The 22,068-nt window shown below is 54.5% G+C and overlaps 1 protein-coding gene across 1 annotated transcript; it reads right to left on the bottom strand.

Moving 5' to 3' along the window:
* Positions 1 to 5,174: 5,174 nt before the first annotated feature.
* Positions 5,175 to 22,004, bottom strand: PES1 (pescadillo ribosomal biogenesis factor 1). Its single transcript, XM_027124304.1, has 15 exons — positions 21,872 to 22,004; positions 19,190 to 19,269; positions 15,378 to 15,531; positions 14,116 to 14,225; positions 12,530 to 12,701; positions 12,357 to 12,446; positions 9,801 to 9,917; positions 9,607 to 9,681; positions 9,317 to 9,406; positions 9,037 to 9,164; positions 8,520 to 8,645; positions 8,204 to 8,388; positions 7,573 to 7,739; positions 7,271 to 7,432; positions 5,175 to 5,693 (listed from the first exon to the last, which is right to left on the bottom strand). Exons 1-15 carry the CDS (start codon positions 21,893 to 21,895, stop codon positions 5,610 to 5,612), a joined length of 1,764 nt encoding a protein of 587 aa, XP_026980105.1. The 5' UTR covers positions 21,896 to 22,004; the 3' UTR covers positions 5,175 to 5,609.
* Positions 22,005 to 22,068: the final 64 nt, after the last annotated feature.

Genomic DNA, 22,068 nt, shown 5'->3' with positions numbered 1-22,068 from the left:
GGGTACCAGGCCTGGCAGCTGATTAAGAAGGCAGTGTTCTTTGATGACTAGAAAACTTTTTGATCTTGCAGGGTCAATCACCTATTTCCACGGTTCCAAATGGCAACCACACAGACACGCTTAGTGTCACCTGCTAGCTCATGTGACGGCGGGGACACCGAGGCTCAGAACTACGAGCAAGCCCACAGGTCTTGCCTCGCTGCTTTGTCCAGGCAAAATCACCACCCCTCCTGATGGCAGATTTGAGTCGCCCCAAAGTAGCTCTAACTGAAGAGTGGCAAAACACATGTTAAGCAAGTAGTCAGTCCCTTCTTTATTAGCTTCAAAATCACTGAGAAGCCCTCAGGTGAGTATGTGAGAGTTGGTAGTATCATTCTCCTTACCTTCTAGCATGACTGAAATGTTTTTTAAAGGGATATCATGCACTTGTTTGCATAAAAATATGTAAAATATAAAGGTTTTTTAAAAGGTGCTGAGCACTTGCTATGCACAATGCCCTGGATCTTCCCGCCCGCCTCACTAATCCTGGAGAGGTCTGCCTATAAATCCCAGCTCCCCAGCTGGGCGACCTTGGGCAGGTGACCTCCCCTCTCTGAGCCTTGGTTTCCTAACAAATGGGGATACTTCAACCTTCTCACGGGTTTGCTGTGAGGATCAAACGGGGTGAGGCATAAGGAGCCCTCTGCACACACCTCGGGTTATTATCATGACCCTTCTAGATCCACCTGGCAGGAGAGGCAGGACCCGCCAGTACCATCTCCTGGAGGGCCACCCTCCCCATCCAAGCACCCATACTTCCCATGCTCCAGACCCAAGGTCCCTGACTCCCAGATTTCACATCTGAGAAAATCAAGGCACAGAGAGAGAAGGACTTGCCTAGGGTCCCATGGCAAGTCTGGGCACCACTGGGATCAGATCTGGGGGTGCCCAAGCCACACCCCATCTCTGCCCTGGGGCTGGCAGGTAGGAAAGCATGTTTCCTCTGGAACCCCACTTCCTCTGAACCATCACTCCTCACCTGGCTATTCCCCTGACCCCAGCCTGCTGACCCCCATGGGCGCTCTGCTCCATCCTGCCCTCCCTGTCTGGAGTAGGACAGGGCTCCTAAACAGGGATGGTCCATATTCCTTGCTCAGTCTGAGGGAAGCAAGAAGCCCTTCACAAGCCTGTTGCCATGCCTGGAATTCCAACATCTGTGTATCGTTCTCCCAGGTTAATCATTGCCTCTTTCACCAGGGTGACACAATTAGTCCCTTAAAGCCTAGAGGGAAGGACACACTCCTCCCTTGCTGGATTGGACCCATGCCCTCAAATATCAGACCCATGCGCATCAGACAAGGGGATGCACAGGAGGCAGGCGTGCTTCTTTGTCCACAGGGATTCCTTCAGGCAGGGCTCTGCCCAAGTGAGAAGCAGGGAGGAAGCAGTCCGAGGTGGCAGCTGGGAACAGGGCTCTGTTGTCTCTGCTCCCAGGGTAGCAGCCTGCCCACCCCCCGAGTGTCAGGCAGAGCTGGGAGCTAGGGAGGCAAGGGGGGAGGGGTCCTGAGCTGGGGGCTGGGGGCAGCCATGGAAGGTCTAAGAGGCTAGGACCCCAGAAGGGCAGACAGATCTTGAGCAACGCTGGGGTCCTGAAATGGGGACTCGGGCAAGCCACTGAATTTGGAGTCAGTTTAGCCACATTTGAACTATGTGACCTTGGGCAAGTCACCGAATCCCCCTGAAACTCAGTTTCCCCCCTTGGATAATAGGGTTAGTAACAATGCCTCCTCTGAGGGGCAAGGGACAATGCAGCAGCACATGGTCTGTTCCAGCTCAGGCCTGCCCATGGCCTTACCGTCTCTGGGCCTTATGTCACCCTCTTTGTAAAGGCAGAGGTTGGATTCTGGAACTGGACTGTCCTCCTGAGGATTTCCATGGCACCTGTCACCGGGGCAACCCAGGTGATCAGGTGTCAGGTCTGTCACCCTCTCTCCCTCCCTCCCACTGGTGTGGGTTACTGCAGCCAGATGTGTGCCCATCACCTCTCCTGCTCTAGGCAGGTGGGAGGGGGTCCCTGCTGGGAAGGAACCACAGCCTTGTTCTGTAATGTTACCAAAGCACCTTGGCTTGGCACCAACGGGGGCAGACCAAGATGGACCCCCTTTCTGAGCACTGGTCCAGGGAACAAGGGAACTGTTGGGTTACCTACGGGGCCATTCCTGGATACCAGAGTTTATCCCACTCCCACAAGCCTTTCCTTGGTGGCCTTGCCCCCTAAGCGGTAGAGGACAGGGCCTTCCCCAGGCAGAGGGGATCCATTATTTACGCTGATGCCCAGCCCCTGCTCTGACGGCCCCTCTTCTGGGGAGGGCTGGTGGGAAGAGGGAAGATCCCTGCCCCTCCTCCCCCAGGGCTCTGGCACCATGTCCAAGATTAATGATTAATGAACTCCCAGTTCCAGCCCAGCTCCAGCCCCACCCGCCCCAAGACCAAGGACTGGGTAAACCCTGGAAATGGGACCGTGGGGAAGAAACCAAGGGCCGGGCGAGCACCAACCTGCGCCACCCCCCTCCCCGCCCCCCCGCAGGCCCCAGCCTTCCCACCCTCTGTCAGCTCGGACAGGTGCGTGAGCCCCAAAGCGGTAGTGTAGCACTCCCTCACCACTCAGGTCTAGAGTCTGGCGTGCGCAGCCCCAGTTCCGGGCGTGGGCAGCGCGGGCTTGGACCCCAGGGGGTAGACTGAGGCAGGGCGCAATCTGGTGATGGGTGCTGGGCCCCCAGGACGTACCTTGTCCCCGTCCTTCTCGGCCTTGGCGTGCAGGCTCGGCCCCGGGCCGCGCCGCCCGGGCGCTTACTAAGGCGGCGGGGCGTACCCGCCGGGTCCCCCTGCTCGGCCGGGCCTGGACCATGTTCCCGCCCCCGCCGCCGCCGCAACCTCTCCGGCCAGGTGCTGCCGCCAGCCTGGCCCGGCCCCCCCGGCGCCGCGGCCAATGGGCGCCCCGGGGCCCGGCCCCCTCCCCTCCCCTCTGCGCCTGCCCGGGTCGCACAGAAGCCGCATTCAGCGCGCCGGGGCGCAGCGTCGCGCCCCCGCCGCTGGCCCAACAAGGCGCGTTTGTCTCGGATGTGCCAACGGGGCCATTGTCCTGCCGCCGGACCCTGAGGCTCGGCTGAGCTCCCAGCTCCGTAGAGGATTCGAGGGTGCCTGGGAAACGGGGTGGCGCGGTGATGGTGAGGGCAGCCCAGCTCTGGGAAAAGGGAGGAGGCTACACTAGCTGCTTAACTTTATTCACTGGAAGATATGGCCTGTGGCTCTAAAGTCAGTGCAAACTGGGGACACATTTTTAGCATCTGAAATGTGGATGAGAGGAGTAGGGGTGGTCATACCACCGGGAGGTCTCAGCTGACGCCCCCCCTCCAAGGTGCCCATCACTGAGCACAGTGCCATCAGGATGCAGGTGCCGCATTCAGGATCTGACTCTTTCCAGTCCCAGGCTTCCCTCCTTCACCCCAGAGGAGCAGGCCCAAGGATGGGGATTAGTGCCTGCCTGGAGCTGAGAATGCTCAGCTCCAGCTGTGGGCAGTGCAAAACCAGCTGGCCACCCAGTGGGGCATAAGCCACGTCAGAGCCCCACTGCCCCTGCCATTACTGGGTGACTCCGGAATGGGGAAAATTCCACGTTAGCATGACTGCCAGGGATTTTTCCATATCTTTTTTTTTTCCTATTTATTTTTGGCTGCGTTGGGTTTTCATTGCTGCGCGCAGGCTTTCTCTAGTTGCGGTGAGCAGGGGCTACTCTTCATTGCAGTGGGCGGACTTCTCACTGCGGTGGCTTCTAACGGAGCATGGCCTCTAGGCACGCGGGCTTCAGTAGTTGTGGTATGAGGGCTCAGTAGTTGTGGCTCGTGGGCTCTAGAGCGCAGGCTCAGTAGTTGTGGCGCACAGGCTCAGTTGCTCCACAGCATGTGGGATCTTACCGGACCAGGGCTCGAACCCGTGTCTCCTGCATTGGCAGGCAGATCCTTAACCACTGTGCCACCAGGGAAGTCCAGGATTTTTCCATATCTGATGGGCCCGCTCTCTGGCCTTGCCCTGGCACCCCTGCCGTGGCCCTGGGATGTACATGCACCCAGGCAGGACCAAGTTATCCCCTAGGGCTGCAGACTTTGGCTCCAGAGACCCTGACCCTGTCCCTGACTCTAGAAGACCACCCCCCTCACACACACCATGAAGCATGTCAGAGTGGAACATAATCTCTCTCTGATACCCACAGCACACCCACGGTGAGGCCCAGTGAGACAGGAGCCCTAGGTTCTCCACTCCCTCAGCCAGAGAGCCTGCCCAAGCTCTTGCCTTCCCCCTGCACAGGGTGGGTCTGAAGACACTGCCCAAAAGAGTTCTATAGAGCCTGGGCACTTCTACAGAGTGAGGGGCAGAGGGCCAAGGCCCTCAAATGCCTAGATTTGGCAAAGGAGGAGCCCAGTTCCAAACCCATACTTCCCCATCCTGTGCCCTGCTCCTGAGAGCACTCAGCCCACAGGAGCACCCTGGGGGGGCATTCAGAATCTCCCTGCCTGACCTGGGAGGGGTTGAGTGGCCCTGGCTCTGCCATGAGGCACCGGCAGTCCAGGCAAGGGCATGTCCCCTTGGGCCTCTGCAAGGGCACTGCCAGGGTCAAGTGGGAAGCTATAAGGATGGCCCAGCCAGGGTTACAAGTCCAGCTGCTGGCAAAGCCACATTGGGGGTCATTGGCAGCTCTGCCCATAAGCCCACAAGGTAAAGCTAGGTACCCTCAACTCAGGCCCCATAGATCCTTCAGACACTGGCTTTTACCTCCCACGCTGACTCCAGCAGGAAGTGATGACAATCACGGTTGGTGTTTGCTGAGTACTTTACCTACCAGACACCTGACACTAGTGACTCTCTGAAACATTATCAGTGAACCCTTCACACATGCCTGGGAGGAAGGCTCCAGAATTTCTACGCTTAGCTTACACGTGAGGAAGCATGTTCACAGAGGAAAAGTCTCTGGGCTGGAATGTGCACCTACCTTCTGGCACCCTTGGACCCCAAGGGATCCACAGGCAGCCAGAAAGCTCTGAGCAGTGACCGGCTCCTCTCAGTGAATACTGAGGGCTGGCCAACCTGGAGCACTAGGTGGCCCTTCTCCAACCCCAGAAAGGCTCACGAACACAGAATTCAACTGGCTGCAGAACTCCAGCATTTAATAACAAATGCTTCCCCACCCTACCCCCCATCAGAGCACTGGGAAAATCGTGGGTCCAACCGTACGTGTGGGGGAGGGGACGCAGAAAGCCAGGGTGAATGGGAACAGTCAGTGAGGGGCTGGTTGGGTCCCGCCCCCTGTGTCGCTTGACCCCCGGGAGCATTGCGGGGTCAAGGAGAGGCAGAGGCCTCTCTGCCCAGCCACCAGCAGGGAGCTCCATCCGAGCGAGGCTGGGGCTGTCCATGGGCCCAGCCAGAGATCTTGAGAGGAGGCCAGGGCCGGCAGAGGGAGGAGAAGGATGAAAACAGAAAAGACCCTGGTCTGTCACCAAGCCCAGGCCCTCTGGGTCCCTGTGCCAAGTCCAGCCTCCGGGAGCTGGCCTCACCCATGGCGAGGCTGCCACCACTCACTCCGGCCTTGCCTTCTTGGCCTTCTTCTCAGACCTTACAGCCTTATCGTGGGCCTTCCGCTTTTCCACCAGTTTGTTGGCCTGTGAGGAAGAAGGGGAGGATTAAGCTGTGATGGGGGGAGGTCGGGGAAGGGGACTCCCCCTTCTGCCACTCAAGGCCACCCCTTAAAAGCAGAGCTTCCAGGAAAGCTAACAGGCAAATTACCAAGGGGAAAAAGCAAACCCCTCTGAAGAGCCTCAGGTGAGGAACCGTGCCTTCACCCCTGCCTTTATGACTCTGTGAAGTTATGGGCCCACAGCAAGTCAGGAGGATTGCAGGCTCCCAGAGCTGGAGGCAACTGCCCCACTGACCCCCTTCACCTGGGAAAGCTGGGGGCCATTCAAACCTTCACCAGGAGCTGCTAGGGTGGGGTCGACCTGGAACAGTCCTTCCCCGGGGCCATGTGGCACTATCTATTCCAAAACAGGTGGCCTTTCAACCTGGCAATTACACTCCTAAGATTTTACCCTGCAGAGACACTTGGAGGTAGGAAGAGAGGTGCTCAGGACTGTTCTCTGAGAACGACTATAAAAGGGAGACAACCTAATCCTGTCAGCAGGGAACAGGCCATGCACTGTATGATGCCACGGACAGTTCATGCTGTGGTTAAATAACAAACACACAGCAGAACAACCTACAGGCAGACCTCGGAGATATTGTGGGTTGGATTCCACCCACCACCCCAATAAAGCAAATACTGCAATAAAGGGAGTCACGTGAATTTTTTGGTTTCCCAGGGCATATAAAAGTTCTGTTTATGCTATGCGGTTGTCTGTTAAGTGGCAATAGCATTATGTCTAAAAACACTGTGCATATACGTTAATAAAAAATACGATACTGCTAAAAAAAACCTAACCATCGTCTGAGCCTTCAGTGAATTATAGTCTTTTTGCAACAGTAACATCAAAGAACATTGATCACAAATCACCATGACAAATATAATAATAATGAAAAAGTCAGAAATATTGTGAGAATTACCATCACTGGTGACACAGAGACATGAAATGAGCAAATACTGGAAAAATGGTGCTAAACAGATTTGCTCAACACAGAGTTGCCACAAACCTTCCATCTGTAACAAACTCGTTATCTGTGAAGTGCAATAAAGCTAAGTGCCATGAAACCAGCTCTGCCTGCGTGTGTAGCACAATGCCCCCCAAGTAACATCTGTGTTATCACATGCACAAAGAAACCTGGGGGGCTGTTACTACAGATCACCCCAAGGGCAAGACTGTGAGCCACTTCTGCGTCCATTACAAAGTTCTGGCATGCACAGACTCTCTTAAAAAATTTTTTTCTTTTATATTGAGCATATGTGGCTCTGTGAATGAGAGGAAACAAAACAGAAGCTGAACCAAAACCTCCCACAGTCCTTCCAGCTTCACGCACTTCTGTGAAGTGCAGGCCCCGAGTCTGCTGCAGCAGCTCTGGCCCCCAATCCCAGCAGACTCAGAAACCACCGGATGCAGGAAGGAGACTGACACCAAGATGCCCAAGGCAGGCAGACAACGTCAGAAAAATGCTAGAAAAGGGCCCAGAGACTGCCCGGGAGAGCCAGCCGGCCTCGAAGCTCAGCTGTGCGGCCCCAGCTGGAGCCTCAGGCGGCGGGGAGACTCACCTCGCGGATTTTTCGCCTCTTGCCAAACATGATCTTGTTGTAAAGGTACTTCTCCCGCTTCTTCATCATCATGATGGCCAGGCGCTTGGCCTCACTGTCCTCCTCCTGGGCCAGCCGCTGCTTATCCTCCAGCTTCACTGTGCCCACCATCACCTTGGGCTTCTGGGGACACAGGGGGGACACTTGTGGTTGCAGGTTGACCCCCACCCTCTACCTCCAGCCCCCTGGCTCCCACCCTTCTGGCACCAAGGTGGCCAGTGGGGCTGCTTCCCAGGCCGAGAACCCAATCAACTCCCTGGTACCTTCCCCTCCAGCCTCGGCTCCTCCGGGGCCGTCAGTCGGGCCTCTTCCTCCCTTTCCGAACCAGCCTCCTTGTCTTCTTCCTCCTCCTCTTCTTTTCCTCCCTCTTCATCACCATCACCTTCATCATCTTCCTCCTCATCCTCCTCTTCAGATTCATTCAAATTTCCTACAAACAGCCGAGGATTACGAACACCCGGGAGCCTGCTCTTCCCCTTGTGGCGTGAGAACTGGCGCCAGGCACCACCCTCTTTGGCACAGACGTTCCAAAGGCAGAGCAGGGCCATCCTGACCACAGGCCCTCTGGCACCTCTACCACAGGCCCAGCTGCCTTCAGAGCAAACTCCAGGCCCCCAACCCCTCAGCTCTGCTGCCTCGCGTGGAACTTCCAGACCATTCTGCTCAGTCACTCTGGACATCAAGGAACACTGGATTATAAGACACAAACGTTTCCTCCTCCTAAGCCACGTTACTCCGATGAGAGTTTAAAGGGCTTTGTACCCCTGCTGCCCTGTTCTCTGGAGCTTGCCACCTTTGTAGCCAAGAAGGGAAACAGCCAGGTGAAGCCCCTGGAGCCGAGGCCAGCCTGGAGGAGCCTGCCCACCCCGCCCTGCCCAGCTCCCTTTCACTCACCTGGGTGCTCTCCCCGCTGCAGGGCCAGCAACTTCTGCTTCTCAGGGGGCACATAATCACCTTCCTTCTCTGACACGAAGGGCGAGAGGTGTGGAGGCAGCTGCACCCCGGGAAAGTAGTCTGCCACAGGGAGGAGGAGCCGGGCGTTCACGGAGTCAAACACCCACTGGGGCTGCACGTAGTACCTGCGCAGGGTGAGGGCAGAGAAAGCCGTGTTGCCACCCGAGACCCCACTGCATCTGCAGGGGCCTGGAGACAGACCTCCGCCCCCAGAAACCCAAACAGGCGGAGGAAGACGAGGGCCTTGGGGGCCTACCTGCCGATGACGGGGGTCTGTTGCCCAGGCCGGTCGACAATCTGGTGGGTGATGCCAGAGTCTGTGACGTCGTATGTGGCCCCAATGCACAGAGATTTGTCCCAGGACACGTTCCCTCCAAAACTCCTACAGGCACAGGGGGAGCCCATGAGGGTACTGAGGCATGAGGTGCCCACCCTGGAACCCACTGGCCCACAAGCTCACGCTCCTAGGACACACCTGTCCCCTCCCCACCCCAGGAACCCCCCCTTCAATTGGCCGACGCCTCCAGTGCTGGCCCAGGGGAGACCTTCTGCCCTAAGCTGGTGAGGAAGTGATGCCAGCTGCCCTCTAATGGGTGCTTTCCACGTGCTTGGGGTGTGCTGAGTTTTCCACACCCATCTTGTTGAATCCTCACAACAGCCCTAAGCAGCGGATACTGACGCCAGCCCATTGTTACCGATGGGCGTCCAGGGTTGCGCTGTCTACGGCAGGACCCAGCCCAGTATGGCAGAGCCAGTGCCGTCAGGCTCCCCACCTGATGACAAAGGCCAGGGCCTCCCGGGGCACCTCACGGTTCAGGAAGAACTTCAGGCCCTCAAAGAGCTTCTTGTGCTTTTCCTGAGCCTCCAGCTCCTTCCTGCAGTCCTCCTGCGCCACCATCTCCTGCCGAGAAAAGGGGCTGCTCACACTATCAGGCCTGCTCGCACCCCACTGGAGGCAGAGGCTGGAGACGAGCCCCTCCCCAGCTTCCTTCTAAACCCCTCAGTCCGCCCGCCTCCCCAACCCCCGCTTCCAGAGGGCAGCGCAGTCCTCACCCCGTCAGCAGGAAACTCATCCACCTCGGCTTCCTCCTCCTCCGCAGGCACCACCACACGGGCCAGACTGGCACTGAGAGAGGCCAGTTTCTGTGGGAAAGCAGCAGGGTTTCAGGGATGCTGCTTGCGGGTGGGGAGGGGTAGCGCTGGCAGTTCTTGGCCGGGTATCAGTGGGTTTGGGTTCTGAGGGTAAGCCCTGAGACCACCTGTCTAGCCATGACCGCCTCCACCCCCAGGCCAGGAACCACCCTTCTGGGGGATGCAGGGCCAACGCTGGAAGCCTCTCTCACCTCCATAGAGCTCTCGGAGTCCAAAGCATAGGTGTCCTCGCTGGCCTTCACTTCTGCATGAGCCTGACCCTCGAGCTGGGAGGCAAGGGGAAGGTCAGAGGAAGAGGATGCCCCTAGCCCCCACCTCCACGTGGGGAGAGAGGCCGTGGCCTCTGCCCGGTGAGGAGAAGGTGCTGGGCTGGGCCGGGGCCTACCTTGGGAGGGTAGTGCAGGTTAAGCGACTGGTAGAGGCGGAAGTTGACGAACCCCAGCAGGGTAGTGTAGAACTCGGTGAAGGTGGCCATGACCCTGTAGTCCACGTCTGTTGGGTGCTGGGGACACAGAGACGCATCAGCAGTGTCAGTGCAAAGATGGCACTGACAACCCATGTGGGGTGGGGGCTCCAGGTGCCCAAGGACCAGGAGCTCCTCCAGGGTGGCCCCGCCTTCGGAGCTCTGCCCCAGGAGAAGAGGCTGTGTGGCATGGCCCTACCCAGGAGCATTCTGGGCACCAGTGAGGCTCTGGACAAGGGTCCCAAGGCTTGTCCTGGAGACCAGTGCCAGATCCCCGTGCCATAAAGGGGATGCTAGGAGTGAGAAGAGGGAAGCCTTTGTCACGAGGTTCCCGGGACAGGCTGGTGCCCCCGCTCCCTGCCCCAGCTCTCCCCTTCACCCTGCAAGGCAGACTTCTGTTCTTGCAGAGGCCGCTCACGCCTGCTCCCTTAGCCATCCCGTAATTTCCATTTACTGTCTTTTCTGGGGCCAGCCCATGAGCACCTGGGGGCCTGGCTGGGAAAGGTGGCCCTGGATCAGCCCATCTGCCTGGGTGGGGGTAGTGGGCGGGCGGCACTCAGCACCTACGAGCCCTGGCAGGAGCCTTCGGACAGATACTCAGAATTCAGCAACCCTGCCTTGGGCCCGAGCCGGAGACAAAGGCACAACCCGAGGACCCAGGACAGGCTGGGCAGCTGCCTGGCGCAGCCCCAGGGAGCTCCTGAGAAATGCTGCCTGCTTGGGGCAAAAACACAGAGCAAGCGGGGGACACGGGAGGGCTCGTCTTAAACCTTGAGGAGTTGATAAAACAAAACAGGGCAAGGATCTGAGACCCAAACCAAAGTGCCTCGACCCTTGAGCAGCACTGCCTGGCATACCAGAGAGGCCAGGCCAGCCTGGCCAACTTCTGAGACCTGGACAGGGGGATACGCCAAGCGATGATGAAATCAGTAATGATCACAGCATCCCTTCTGTGCCTGTGCGCCTGTGACGCTGAGCTGTTTCTACATCCTGCCAACAGGCAGTGACTGGGCTGTGGGGGTAAAGGGGCCAAGAGGTGCCCCACCTGTCCCCCACTGTTACCTCAGTCCTTCCATGAGCATCCACCAGGGCCTTTGACGGGCCTGCGAGCACGTGAGCGGTGACTGCCCCACAGCACAGCAGCCCCCTGGGCCCCGCTACCTGCCTGGGTCCTGCTGCCAGGAGCCCAGCACTGGCTGCACAGGGGCCCCAAATATGACCCAGGGCTGGTCCCCCATCCTCTTGCTGAGAGGAAGCAGTGGCAGTGAGCTGGCCAGAGAGGAAGGAGGAAGGGGTGGCCCGTGCCCTCCCCCGTTCCTCCAGGGCCAGCTGTGTGGAGGCCGGCCTCCACAGGGCCCTATTCACCACTGGCAGTACAGACAAAGACCAGTCTGAGCAGTGAGGGGGTGGGACATCAGAGAGAAGGAAGGAGAGGGAGGGGCAGAGAGGAAGGAGGGAAGGCAGGGCAGAGAAGGCAGGAAGGACAGAGGAGAGGAGGGACAGAGAGGGGAAGAAGGAAGAGCACAGACTTGCACACACACCTGCCCCCAGGGAGTGGGCACAGGGACTGCTGAGGGCCGAGCACCTCTCACCCACAAAGACCACAGGCTGCCACCAATTGTCACTGCTGCTCTGCACTCAGCGGGGGTTCCAGCCTGTGGCCCCCAGCCCAGAGTAATCAGCAGTGGCCCAGGGGACCCAGACCACCAGCCCCCGCTGCCTGGCCAGCAAACCTGCCGTCCAGCTGAGTCTCCACTGAAGGCACCAGTTCTCACTCAAGGCACAAGCAGGAAGCAAGGCCAAATGCAGGCCCACAGCAGGATAAGTCAGGCGCCAAGCCTGAGACCCTGTGGGAGACTAGAGGCTAACAACCCCCATACGGAGGCCAAACCAAGATTTCTCTCAACGGATCCTGCCAAAAATTCTCACAGTCTTAAAAAGAAAGATGAGTAAGAAATAGTGCCAGTAATAAGTAGTACTCCTCTTGTGCTCATCCTCCCCAATCTCACACAGTCCCCAGTTCTGGGTGGGGCACAGGAGTGGGGGTGGCAGAGCGGGGTGAGCACCTAGCAGGTTGGAGGGCAGGGCCGTGTATACAGGCAGTGCTCGGCCCTGGTGGCCGCTCACTGTTGGTTCTGCAACCCCCGAGGGCCAAGCACCAGGCACTTTTAAAGCTTTTTTCCCTCAAATCCTCACAACAAGGCTTAGAAGGTGGAAGCATGTTATTAACTGGGCACAGAGAGGTAAGGGAACACGTCCAAGGTCAACCAGCTAGAAGGTACTGGAGTCAGGCTGGCTCGGGCTCTTGTTACAATTCTGTACCACACCCCCCCCCGCCACTGCCCTGTCCGGCACTCAGGAACCCAGCTGGTTCTGCAGGACAGGAAGAGCCCCCCTTCACCCACACCATTATCTCTGTCTAGGAAGCAGAGAGGGAGCAACGGTCCCTGCACAACCCTTCCCTGTGGGCACACTCACATCGTGGGAGAAGGTGTAGGGCGTGATCCACACGATGGGCTGGCCCAGCACCTCGGCCTGGTAGTAAATGCCTTTGATGGACAGGAAGACCTGCGGTGGAGCGGGGACAGCGTGGTGAGGACATGGGGGTGCGGGGCGGGGGGCTGGGCCCCACTGGGTGGCCCCGGGCTCACCTTGCGCAGGGCACGGGCGGCGATGACGTAGTGCATGAACTCCACGGCCAGCCGGTGGCACAGCTGGATGGTGTGCACGTGGCACTTGCCGGTCCGTGGGAAGGTGGAGAAGAGGAAGCACATGGAGAGGGCGTCGTCCAGGTCCCGCAGGGCATCTATGAACGTGGGGTACCTGCGTGGCCAGGAGGGTGGCGCTCGTAGGGTCGCACAGCCTGGGCTCTGAGGGGCCCCTGAACTCGTTGCCCCACCCCAGGCCCTGCCACCGCCATCTCCTGAACAGGGAGCTGGGCAACGCCCTGGGGCCTGGCAGCGCCAACCTCCCCACAGCTTCCGGAGGAACACGGAACCAGGATGTGCCCACTTGGCTCTGAGGTCAGAGAAATATGAGTCAGGAGGGGCCAGCCAGGTCTTCAGACACAGAGCAAAACAGAAGAAAGGTCCGCAGGGACCTCTCAGAACAAGAGAGGCACTTGGTATCCTGGTTCAGAGGCCAAAGACTCAATCAGCCCCCTCTTGTGCCTCGAAGTTTCCTCGCTCTGCACCTCACAGACAAACCCAACAACCCGGGCCTTTCCTAGAAACAGCACTGGCCATTCTTTCTTAAGCAAGGGCTGAGGAGAAGGAGGTGACGCAGAATGGGAATGCCACCATACTGCCATCTAGTGTGCACATGAATCCAGACACTTGCTTTTTTCTTGCGCATTTTTTTTTTTTCATTTGTTCCACAGGACAGCTGTGTCACACGCGTCATCTCTCTGTTAGAGGAGGACCTGCTCGGAGCAGGAGCAGTTCGTGGACTGCCCAGCTCGTGGCCACGGGCTGGGGTGAGAACACCTGCTGTCGAGCTCCCAGGCCAAGGCTGTTGCCCTGCTAGCCCATGGCTGGCCCGACTCAACGAAGCCAAGTCCATCCAGCCTGGAGCTAAGTGTTCCCAGGGCCAACAGCCACCAAGAGAAGGCAGACATTCAGTTAGCCCAGAGTTTCTGCACCTTACCACCACTGACATTGTGGGCCAGGTTGTCCCATGTCGTGGGGGCTGTCCTGTGCACTACAGGGTGCTGAGCAGCATCCCTGGCCTCTACTAATTAAATACTAGTAGACCCCCTGCCATCCAAGTCAGGAGAAGCAGAAGTGCCTCCAGACATTGCCAAGTGTCCCCACTGATTTAGTCAACGAATGACGGGGACTGCTGAGAAGGATGGGCAAGAAACAGTTGAGATCAGAGGTGTCCAGTCACGTCTTCCAGGACTGACCATGCACCCCACGCATACCCCCAGGACTCCGGCTCTCTCTCACCACAGGGCGTTTGCACTTGCTGTTTGCTCTGCCTGAACCATGCCTCTCCTGGCTGGCTCAACTGTCTTCCCCCAGAGACCTCCTTTGACAAGCCTGTAACTAACGTGCGTCCTCCAGCTCCCTTCCTGGAGAGCATCCCTCGTGGCACTCGTGTGGACTTGCAACCATTAGAACAACTTGGCAGTTTGTTTTCTGGTCTGCCTCCTCCAACAGGACGCCAGCTCTGTGAGCAGGGTCTCGGCCCCGTTCCCCACTGTACCCCCAGCACCAGGTCAGAACCCCCGGCTCACCGCTCCTTGACGATGTGGTCGAGCTTGTAGTTGGGCTTGTTGTCCTTCAGCCGCTCCACCGTGTTCCACTCACTCTTCCCATAGGCCTTCCGCAGCTTCCGGACGAACACCTGGGAGAGAGGAGGAGACCGCTGATGTGGGGCCAACGGCTCCCGTACACCCCTTCCGTGGAGGAGGGATGCTTGGGGTAGGAGGGCTCTCCGACCACGGCTGTCTGCCAGCACGATCTGCCCCCTCAGCCCGGGGTTTGCACAACAGCCACCTTCACGGAGCAGCGAACCTGACCCAGACTGACGACAGAGCCACCCCACTGCATCCCGCTGACAGATGAACAGGGATAAGCATTCAGACGGGCTGACTCCGCATGTTTACGTGAAAGTATAACGTTTTCAGCCCTATTTTCCAACTGAGAAGTGAGACAGACCAGGGCCAGGAGGCTGGGCCAGAAACACCAGTCCGCATGTGTGTGAAACGAGCCTCGGGCCCACATGTGGGGCTGGGCCACACGAGAAAATGCAGTTGAGGCCAATGGTGGCCCCAGAAAATCCTCTAAACTGACCAACTGCCTCCCCCGAGCACTTCTTCAGAGGCTCAGAGGCCACCTGCGCTGAGACTGTAAACAGCAGCTCTGAGACAGCCAGTCCCACAAGGGGCCCAGTTCCAATGCAATGAGCTGGGGTGTCTGGAAAACCCAGCAGCAGGACAGGTCCAGCCGCCCACCTCGGCCAGCTCTGGCGAGAGGGCTACCAGCAGCTGTACCCCACAGCCTGGCCCTGCTGCTCGGCAAAGGCTACAGTAACAGCAGTCTACTTTCAATTATTTGCATTTGGTATAATTAAGTTTCTTCTTTCCCTGCAGTATTTAAGCATTTAATCGTTTCTATTTGAGGAATGAAAAGCTTGGTCTCCTGGGAACAATTCCAGAAAGAACCTGAATAGGAGTGGTTTATTTGGGCAGAAAACACACCAGAGAGCCCCTGAAAGACCACAATCTTTGCCTCAGAGGCAATACATTTACCCTTCTCCAAAAGAACCAGGGGAAAAGTATGACAGGTAATGCATTAATCATTGGTCAGGTTCTATGTAAATGATTTCCACACCTAAGATCTCAGTCAATCCCCCTGACACCCTTTTGAGGTAGAATTACCTCACCCTATGTACAGGCTTGCTCAGAGAGATCAAACGATTTGCCCAAGGTCAGTGTTAGTGGGTCTGCATAGAGCTGGGAAGGGCCCCATCCAGACCCTAGAGCCCAGGCCTCACCTTGTACTCCCGGAACTTGTTGACAATGGGTTCATGGAGGAGGAATCTGATGTCTTTGATAAGGTAAAAGGTTCGGGCTGCCGTGGAGCCCTTGTTGACCTTCTTCTTGTGTTTGGGTTCATGGGGATAAATGCCCTTCAGGATGCACAGCCGCCTGGAAGACAAAGGCCACTCCTTCTATCAGCAAACGTGCTGAGCACTGGGCACGCTGGGCCTGGAAAACTGCAGTGAACAGAGAACACAGGAGCCCTGCCCTTTGGAAAACTCACTTTCTAGTGCAGGAGTCCGACAGTGACAAGTTCCCGACAAACATAGTGCAGACAGTCCCAAGCACCAGAAAGGAAACAATCAGGATATTGACAGGGGCCAACTGGTAGGTACCTCTTTTAGCAAGGAGAGTCAGGAAAGGCCTTGCTGACAAATCAACATTTCAGCCACATGGAGGTATACCTCATTTTATTGAATTTCACTTTATTGCACTTTGCAGGTAATTGCATTTTCTTTTTTTTTTTTTAAACAAATTGAAGGTTTGTGCAACCCTGCATTGAGCAAGTCTATCGGCGCCATTTTTCCAACATTTGCTCACCTTCATGTCTCTGTGTCACATTTTTGGAATTCTCACAATATTTCCAAACTATTTCATCATTATTATATGTTATAGCGATCTGTGATCAGTGATCTTTGATGTTGCTATTGTAATCATTTTGGGGGCACCACGAATAGCACCCATACAAGATGGTGAACTTCATCAATAAATGTTGTGTGTGTTCTGACTGCTCCACCCGACCTGCCATTCCCCAGTCTCTCTCCCTCTACTCAGGCCTCTCTACTCCCTGGGACACAATATTGATATGAGGTCAACAAATAACCCTACAGTGGCCTCTAAGTGTTCAAGTGAAAGGAAGAGTCCCACATCTCTCACTTTAAATCAAAAGCTAGAAATGATTAAGCTTAGTGAGGAAGGCATGGTGAAAGCCAAGACAGGTCGAAAGCTAGGTTTCTTGCACCGCAGCCAGCCAAGTTGTGAATGCAAAGGAAAAGCCCTTGAAGGAAATTAAAAGAGCTACTCCCGTGAACACATAAACGATAAGAAAGCAAAACAGCCTTATTGCTGATATAAAGTTTTAGTGGTCTGGACAGAAGATCAAACCAGCCACAACATTCCCTTAAGCCAAAGCTTAATCCAGAGCAAGACTCTAACTCTCTTCAATTCTATGAAGGCTGACAGAAGTAAGGAAGCTGCAGGATGAACTCTGAAGCTAGCAGAGGATGGTTCATGAGCTTTAAGGAAAGAAGCAATCTCCAGGACATGAAAGTACAAGGTGAGGCAGCAAGTGCTGATGTAGAAGCTGAAGCAAGTTATCCAGATCTAGTTAAGATAATGAACTAAACAACAGATTTTCGATGTTGATGAAACAGCCTTATATTAGAAGAAGATGCCTACTAGCACTTTCCTAGCTAGAGAGAAGTCAATGCCTGGCTTCAAAATTTCAAAGGACAGGCTGACTCTCTTGTTATGGGATAACACAGCTGGTGACTTTAAGGTGAAGCCAATGCTCATTCACCATTCTGAAAATCCTGGGGCCCTTAAGAATTATGCTAAAATCTACTCTGCCTGTGCTCTATAAATGGAACAACAAAGCCTGGATAACAGCACATCTGTTTACAAAAAACAACGTCAGGGGCTTCCCTGGTGGTGCAGTGGTTAAGAATCCACCTGCCAATGCAGGGGACACGGGTTCGAGCCCTGGTCCAGGAAGATCCCACGTGCCGTGGAGCAACTAAGTCCATGCGCCACCAACTACTGAGACTGCGCTCTAGAGCCCGTGAGCCACAACTACTGAAGCCCGTGCACCTAGAGTCCGTGCTCCGCAACAAGAGAAGCCACCGCAATGAGACGCCCACACACTGCAATAAAGAGTAGCCCCTGCTCGCCGCAACTAGAGAAAGCATGAGCATCAATGAAGACCCAAAGCAGCCAAAAATAAATAATAAATTTAAAAAAACAAAACAAAAAACATGGTCAATGACTATTTTAAGCCCACCCTGGAGACCTACTGCTCAGAAAAAAGTTTTTTGTTTTTTCAAAATATTACTGCTCATTGACAATGCACCTGGTCATCCAAGAGCTCTGATGGAGATGTACAATGAGATTAATGTTTTCATGCCTGCTAACAAAACATCCATTATGCAGCCAATGGATCAAGGACTAATTCTGACTTTCAGGTCTTATTAAGAAATACATTTCATAAGGCTATAGCCACCATAGACAGTGATTCCTCTGATGGATCTGGGCAAAGTAAATTGAAAACCTTCTGGAAAGGATTTACCCTTCTAGATGCCGTTAAGAATTTTCGTGATTCAGAAGAGATAAAAATATCAACATTAACAGGAGTTTGGAAGAAGTTGCTTCCAACCCTCATGGATGACTTTGAGGGGTTCAAGACTTCAGTGGAGGAAGTAACTGCAGATGTGGTGGAAACAGCAAGAGAACTAGAATTAGAAGTGGACCCTGAAGGTGTGACTGGATTGCTGCCATCTCATGATAAAACTTTAACAGATGAGGAGTACTTCTTATAAATGAGTGAAGACAGCGGTTTCTTGAGATGGAATCTACTGTGGAAATTGCTGAAATGACAACAAAGGATTTAGAATATTACATAAATTTAGTTGATAAAACAGCAGCAGAGTCTGACAGGATCGACTCCAATTCTGACAGAAGTTCTACTGTGGGTAAAATGCTGTCAAATAGCACTGTGTGCTACAGAGAAATGATTCACGAAAGGAAGAGTCAATCAACGTGGCAAACCTCACTGTGGTCTTATTTTAAGAAACTGTCACAGGGCTTCCCTGGTGGTGCACTGGTTGAGAGTCCGCCTGCCGATGCAGGGGACACGGGTTCGTGCCCGGGTTCGGGAAGATCCCACATGCCATGGAGCGGCTAGGCCCGTGAGCCATGGCTGCTGAGCCTGTGCTCCGCAACGGGAGGGGTCACAACAGTGAGAGGCCCGCGTACCGCAAAAAAAAAAAAAAAAAAGAAACTGTCACAGCCAGCCCAGCCTTCAGCAACCACCTCCTTGATCAGTCGGCAGCCGTCAACATCGAGGCAAGACCCTCCACCAGCAAAAAGCTTACCACTCACTGAATGCTCAGATAATGATTAGCATTTTTTAGCAATGAAGTATTTTAAATTAATGCATGTTCATTTCTTTTAGACATAAAACTACTGCACACTTAACAGACTACAGTAGAGTGTAAATGTAACTTTTATATGCACTGGGAAACCGCTTCATTGTGATATTCATTTTATTGCAATGGTGTGAATCTGAATCCACAATATCTCCAAGGTCTGCCTATAAAGGGCAGAGGGAAGAGAATCTTAAGAAGGACAGCGGCTGTAAGAGTGGGAAGTGCTGGGTGCGTTTGGAAGATGAAAAGTGAGCCAGGCAGCAGGACGCAGGCTGTGGAAGAGTCTGGACTGGACTCTCCAAGGAGCTGAGAACCACAAGCTGCAGGATCAGGGGTCACTACTGCCAGAAGGGAGAGGATGGGTGACAAAGACCCAGATAAGAGAGCAGCAGTGCATTGCACCAGTGGGCCCATTTTGATGACTCAGGGTGACATGACCCAGTTCTCCAGCTTCCCTGTGGACCACACCTGGCAAAGCACAGCTCACTAAAGCAAAGCCAGGCAAGAAAGAGAAGGAATAGCAGAATCCCAGACAGAGTTTGCAGCAGTGCAGTTAAGAGAGGGATGTGGCTGAGTTTTCACTGGCCAGGCACCCGAAGTCCCCCTCTCCTCTCCAACCTCACCTGAAGTCGGCCAGGCTCAGTTGCAGCTTCTTCCGGGCTTTGTTTCGGGTGATGTAGTTGGTAGCAGCGCCTCGTTCATACTTGGGGAGGATAAAATCAATTCTCCATTAGCAATGATTACAATGACGGAGAGCAACCTCTGGACATTGCTCATGCAAGAGGCGACTATTACTCTGGATAAATGGCCAAGAGGCTGTGGGGACGGAGCGCTCCTGCACTGTCCCTGCAGTTGTCAGCACAGAGGAGGACACACACATCTGCACGATGCAGGACCATGAGGTTGCTGTGGATCAGGTGCTATGCCAAGCACTTAGTAGTGGCTGTAAGTACTGACCATTATGATTACTGATTTGCACACATTATTCATTTAATCCCCACAACACTGTGAGGTGGGTGCCATTAAAATTCTCATTTCACAAGGGAGGAAAACAGGCTCAGTAAAATAACCTGCCCAGATCACATAGCTTTTTAAGAGCTGGGGCTGGATTCAGACCTAGGTCCAAGTCCAGAACCTGAGTGCCTCATCCACTAAGCCAGTGTTCTCAACTTCTTTTTCATTATAACCACCCCTCCACCACCAGAGGCCTTTTTAGACCTTTTCTCCCCTTTAATCACCCTCTCTCACAGCCCCACAAAATGTTAATACCACAGGTACACTGTAGATGTTTCTGTAATGTGGTCCTTCTGAGGGCTACACATCATTGTAATGTCTAAGATGTCCCCCAACCAATTTCTGTTCCCTTCGGCATGACACCATCCAGTTGAAAATGCACACTCTAAGCCACACAGCCTCTCTCCTTCCTCATTCATTCAACAGACAATCACAAGACCTCTACTATGTTCCAAGTGTTTAGCTAGATGTTAGGAGGTAATGAAGACAAAAGGCCTGGTCTCTACCTGCACCCAAAGAGCATGTTGTGTTGTGCAACCATCTGGACATCTGTGGTGCTAAGACGCTGCCTCACACTCACACGTCTGTATCCCTGATAGAGCAGCAGTGCACTGTACCAGCTCCCTGCAATGCTAACCAAGCACGTCCTTCCCAAACGAGGTCTTCCTCTGGATTAAGACAGCATAGGCCTCAATGGCCAGGTCCAGCTCTAAAGGGACAAACCTGTAGCCTTCTGAGGGGTATGTTTATGAATAATCCCACAGTCACGAAACATGCCCTTCATTCATTCTTCCCTTTAGACATTGTCTACTGGGGATCAGGCCCGCGCCAAGTTCTGAGGGTACAAAGATGACTTTTAGACTGTCTTAGGGAAGTTGCTTTCATTCTTTCATTAAAATTGTTTTCTATTGCCCTACACTGTCACCATTCTTATTCTTTCAAACATTAAGGGGATAATTAAAGTCAACTGGGGTGACTTTACTCCCTGGATGTATGGCGGTGTATTCAGCATTTTGGGCTGTTAGATGCTATTGGCACCTAGGGGGTAAGAGGCCAGGAATGCTGCTAAACATCCCACAACTCACAGGACAACCCTCCCCACAACAGTTATCTGGCTCAAAATGTCAAAACGGTTGTGAAACCCTGCTTTAAAAACTGTCATGAGTTGTTGGGACTTCCCTGGTGGTCCAGTGGTTAGGACTCCAAGCTTCCATTGAACGGGCCCGGGTTCCATCCCGCAAGACGCTGGGCGTGGCCAAAACAAAACAAACAAACAACAACGACAAAAACTGTCATGATTTGTTTACATATCTGCACCTGTACCTCAAAGTCAGGTTTTCAATGTTACATCTTTGTAGTTCCAATCACTAGCACTTAGCTCAACAGCTGGATTAAAAACAGATTGGCAGCAGGAACTTTCCAGCTGACAGAAACAATCGAGGCAACTACATCTTCCTCATCCTCATCCCCATCCCCTCTCTAATCTCTTCATGCCATCAAGGTGATTCTCCATACAGCAACAAGAACAACTCCTTAAAAAACAGATATTACTCCCCCCTCAATTGATTCTTACTGCTTTTTGAATAAAATCAGTCTCCTCACTGTGCCTGACAGGCCTTGCGTGACCTGGTCCCTGTCCAACCGCAACTTCACCAGATGCCACTCTCCTCTTGGTTTACTATACCCCAGCCAAGCTGATATCCTTTAATTCCTTGCACACAGCAAGCCTTTTCCACCCGAAGGCCTTGGCACTTAGTTTCCGCTGCCAGGCTTGTTTGTGATCATTTTATTTGGTTATTTACTTTAGTGTCCAGCTTCCCCACTAGAAAGTGAGCTCCACGAATGCAGGGACCACAACTAGTTGATTATATCTCCCATCCCCAATGTCCAGGACAAAGCCTGATTCAGCAGAAAAGGGAGTCACAAGTTTTAGAGATGATGAGCTCGAAATAATGGTGAGCTCTACGTAATGTTCATCACTTTCAGTAAAGTTATCCTCCGGCTCGGCCTGTTTTGGGGTGCAGCTCTGCTTGGTAACCTCAACGCTCTTTCACAGCTCTACTCCAGGGTTCTTTCCCCTATTTTACAGAACAAGTACTGCCGTCCTCGCCCATCCTCGAACCCCTTCTGCCTGCTGTCTCCTGTCGCGTTGATCCCAGCCGCTTCTGCACCCACGAGGATCCAAGGCCGGAGAAAGGCGCAGTCCCCGGGCTCCATCGCTCCCGTCTCCTACCTCCTGAGGCACCCCCGTCCCCCTTGCCCCAGACCCGCCCTGGCCTCTCGCCCATCACCTTCTTCTTCTCCAGGCCTCCCATGGCTCCACGCAGAAGAATCTACAAGCACCGCGTAGACACCACCAGTTCCTCTCGCACTTGCCCTGCCTAGGGCCCCGAGGCCCCCGAGCCGCCGGCCTGCGCGTGCTGTCCAAGGAGGTGCCTGAGCGAGTCTACTGAAAGATGGAATTTTTCTCCTGGAGATTAAAACTAAA

The sequence above is a fragment of the Aethalodelphis obliquidens genome, unplaced genomic scaffold, assembly GCF_003676395.1.
Source record: "Aethalodelphis obliquidens isolate GAN/ISIS:26980383/991018 unplaced genomic scaffold, ASM367639v1 scaffold28, whole genome shotgun sequence".
Taxonomy (NCBI): Eukaryota; Metazoa; Chordata; class Mammalia; order Artiodactyla; family Delphinidae; genus Aethalodelphis; species Aethalodelphis obliquidens.
Note: the sequence above shows the minus strand (reverse complement) of the source record. Positions and strands in the feature narration are given on the sequence as shown.

Bases quoted from the DNA above. Each gene is read 5' to 3' on its own strand.
- PES1 (XM_027124304.1), bottom strand. From the start codon at position 21,895: ATGGGAGGCCTGGAGAAGAAGAAG. The intron at 19,270-21,871 runs GTGATGGGCGAG...ATCCTCCCCAAG, and splicing joins GAGGCCTGGAGAAGAAGAAG to TATGAACGAGGCGCTGCTAC. The intron at 7,433-7,572 runs GTACCAGGGAGT...CTGTGTCCCCAG, and splicing joins AGCCGAGGCTGGAGGGGAAG to AAGCCCAAGGTGATGGTGGG.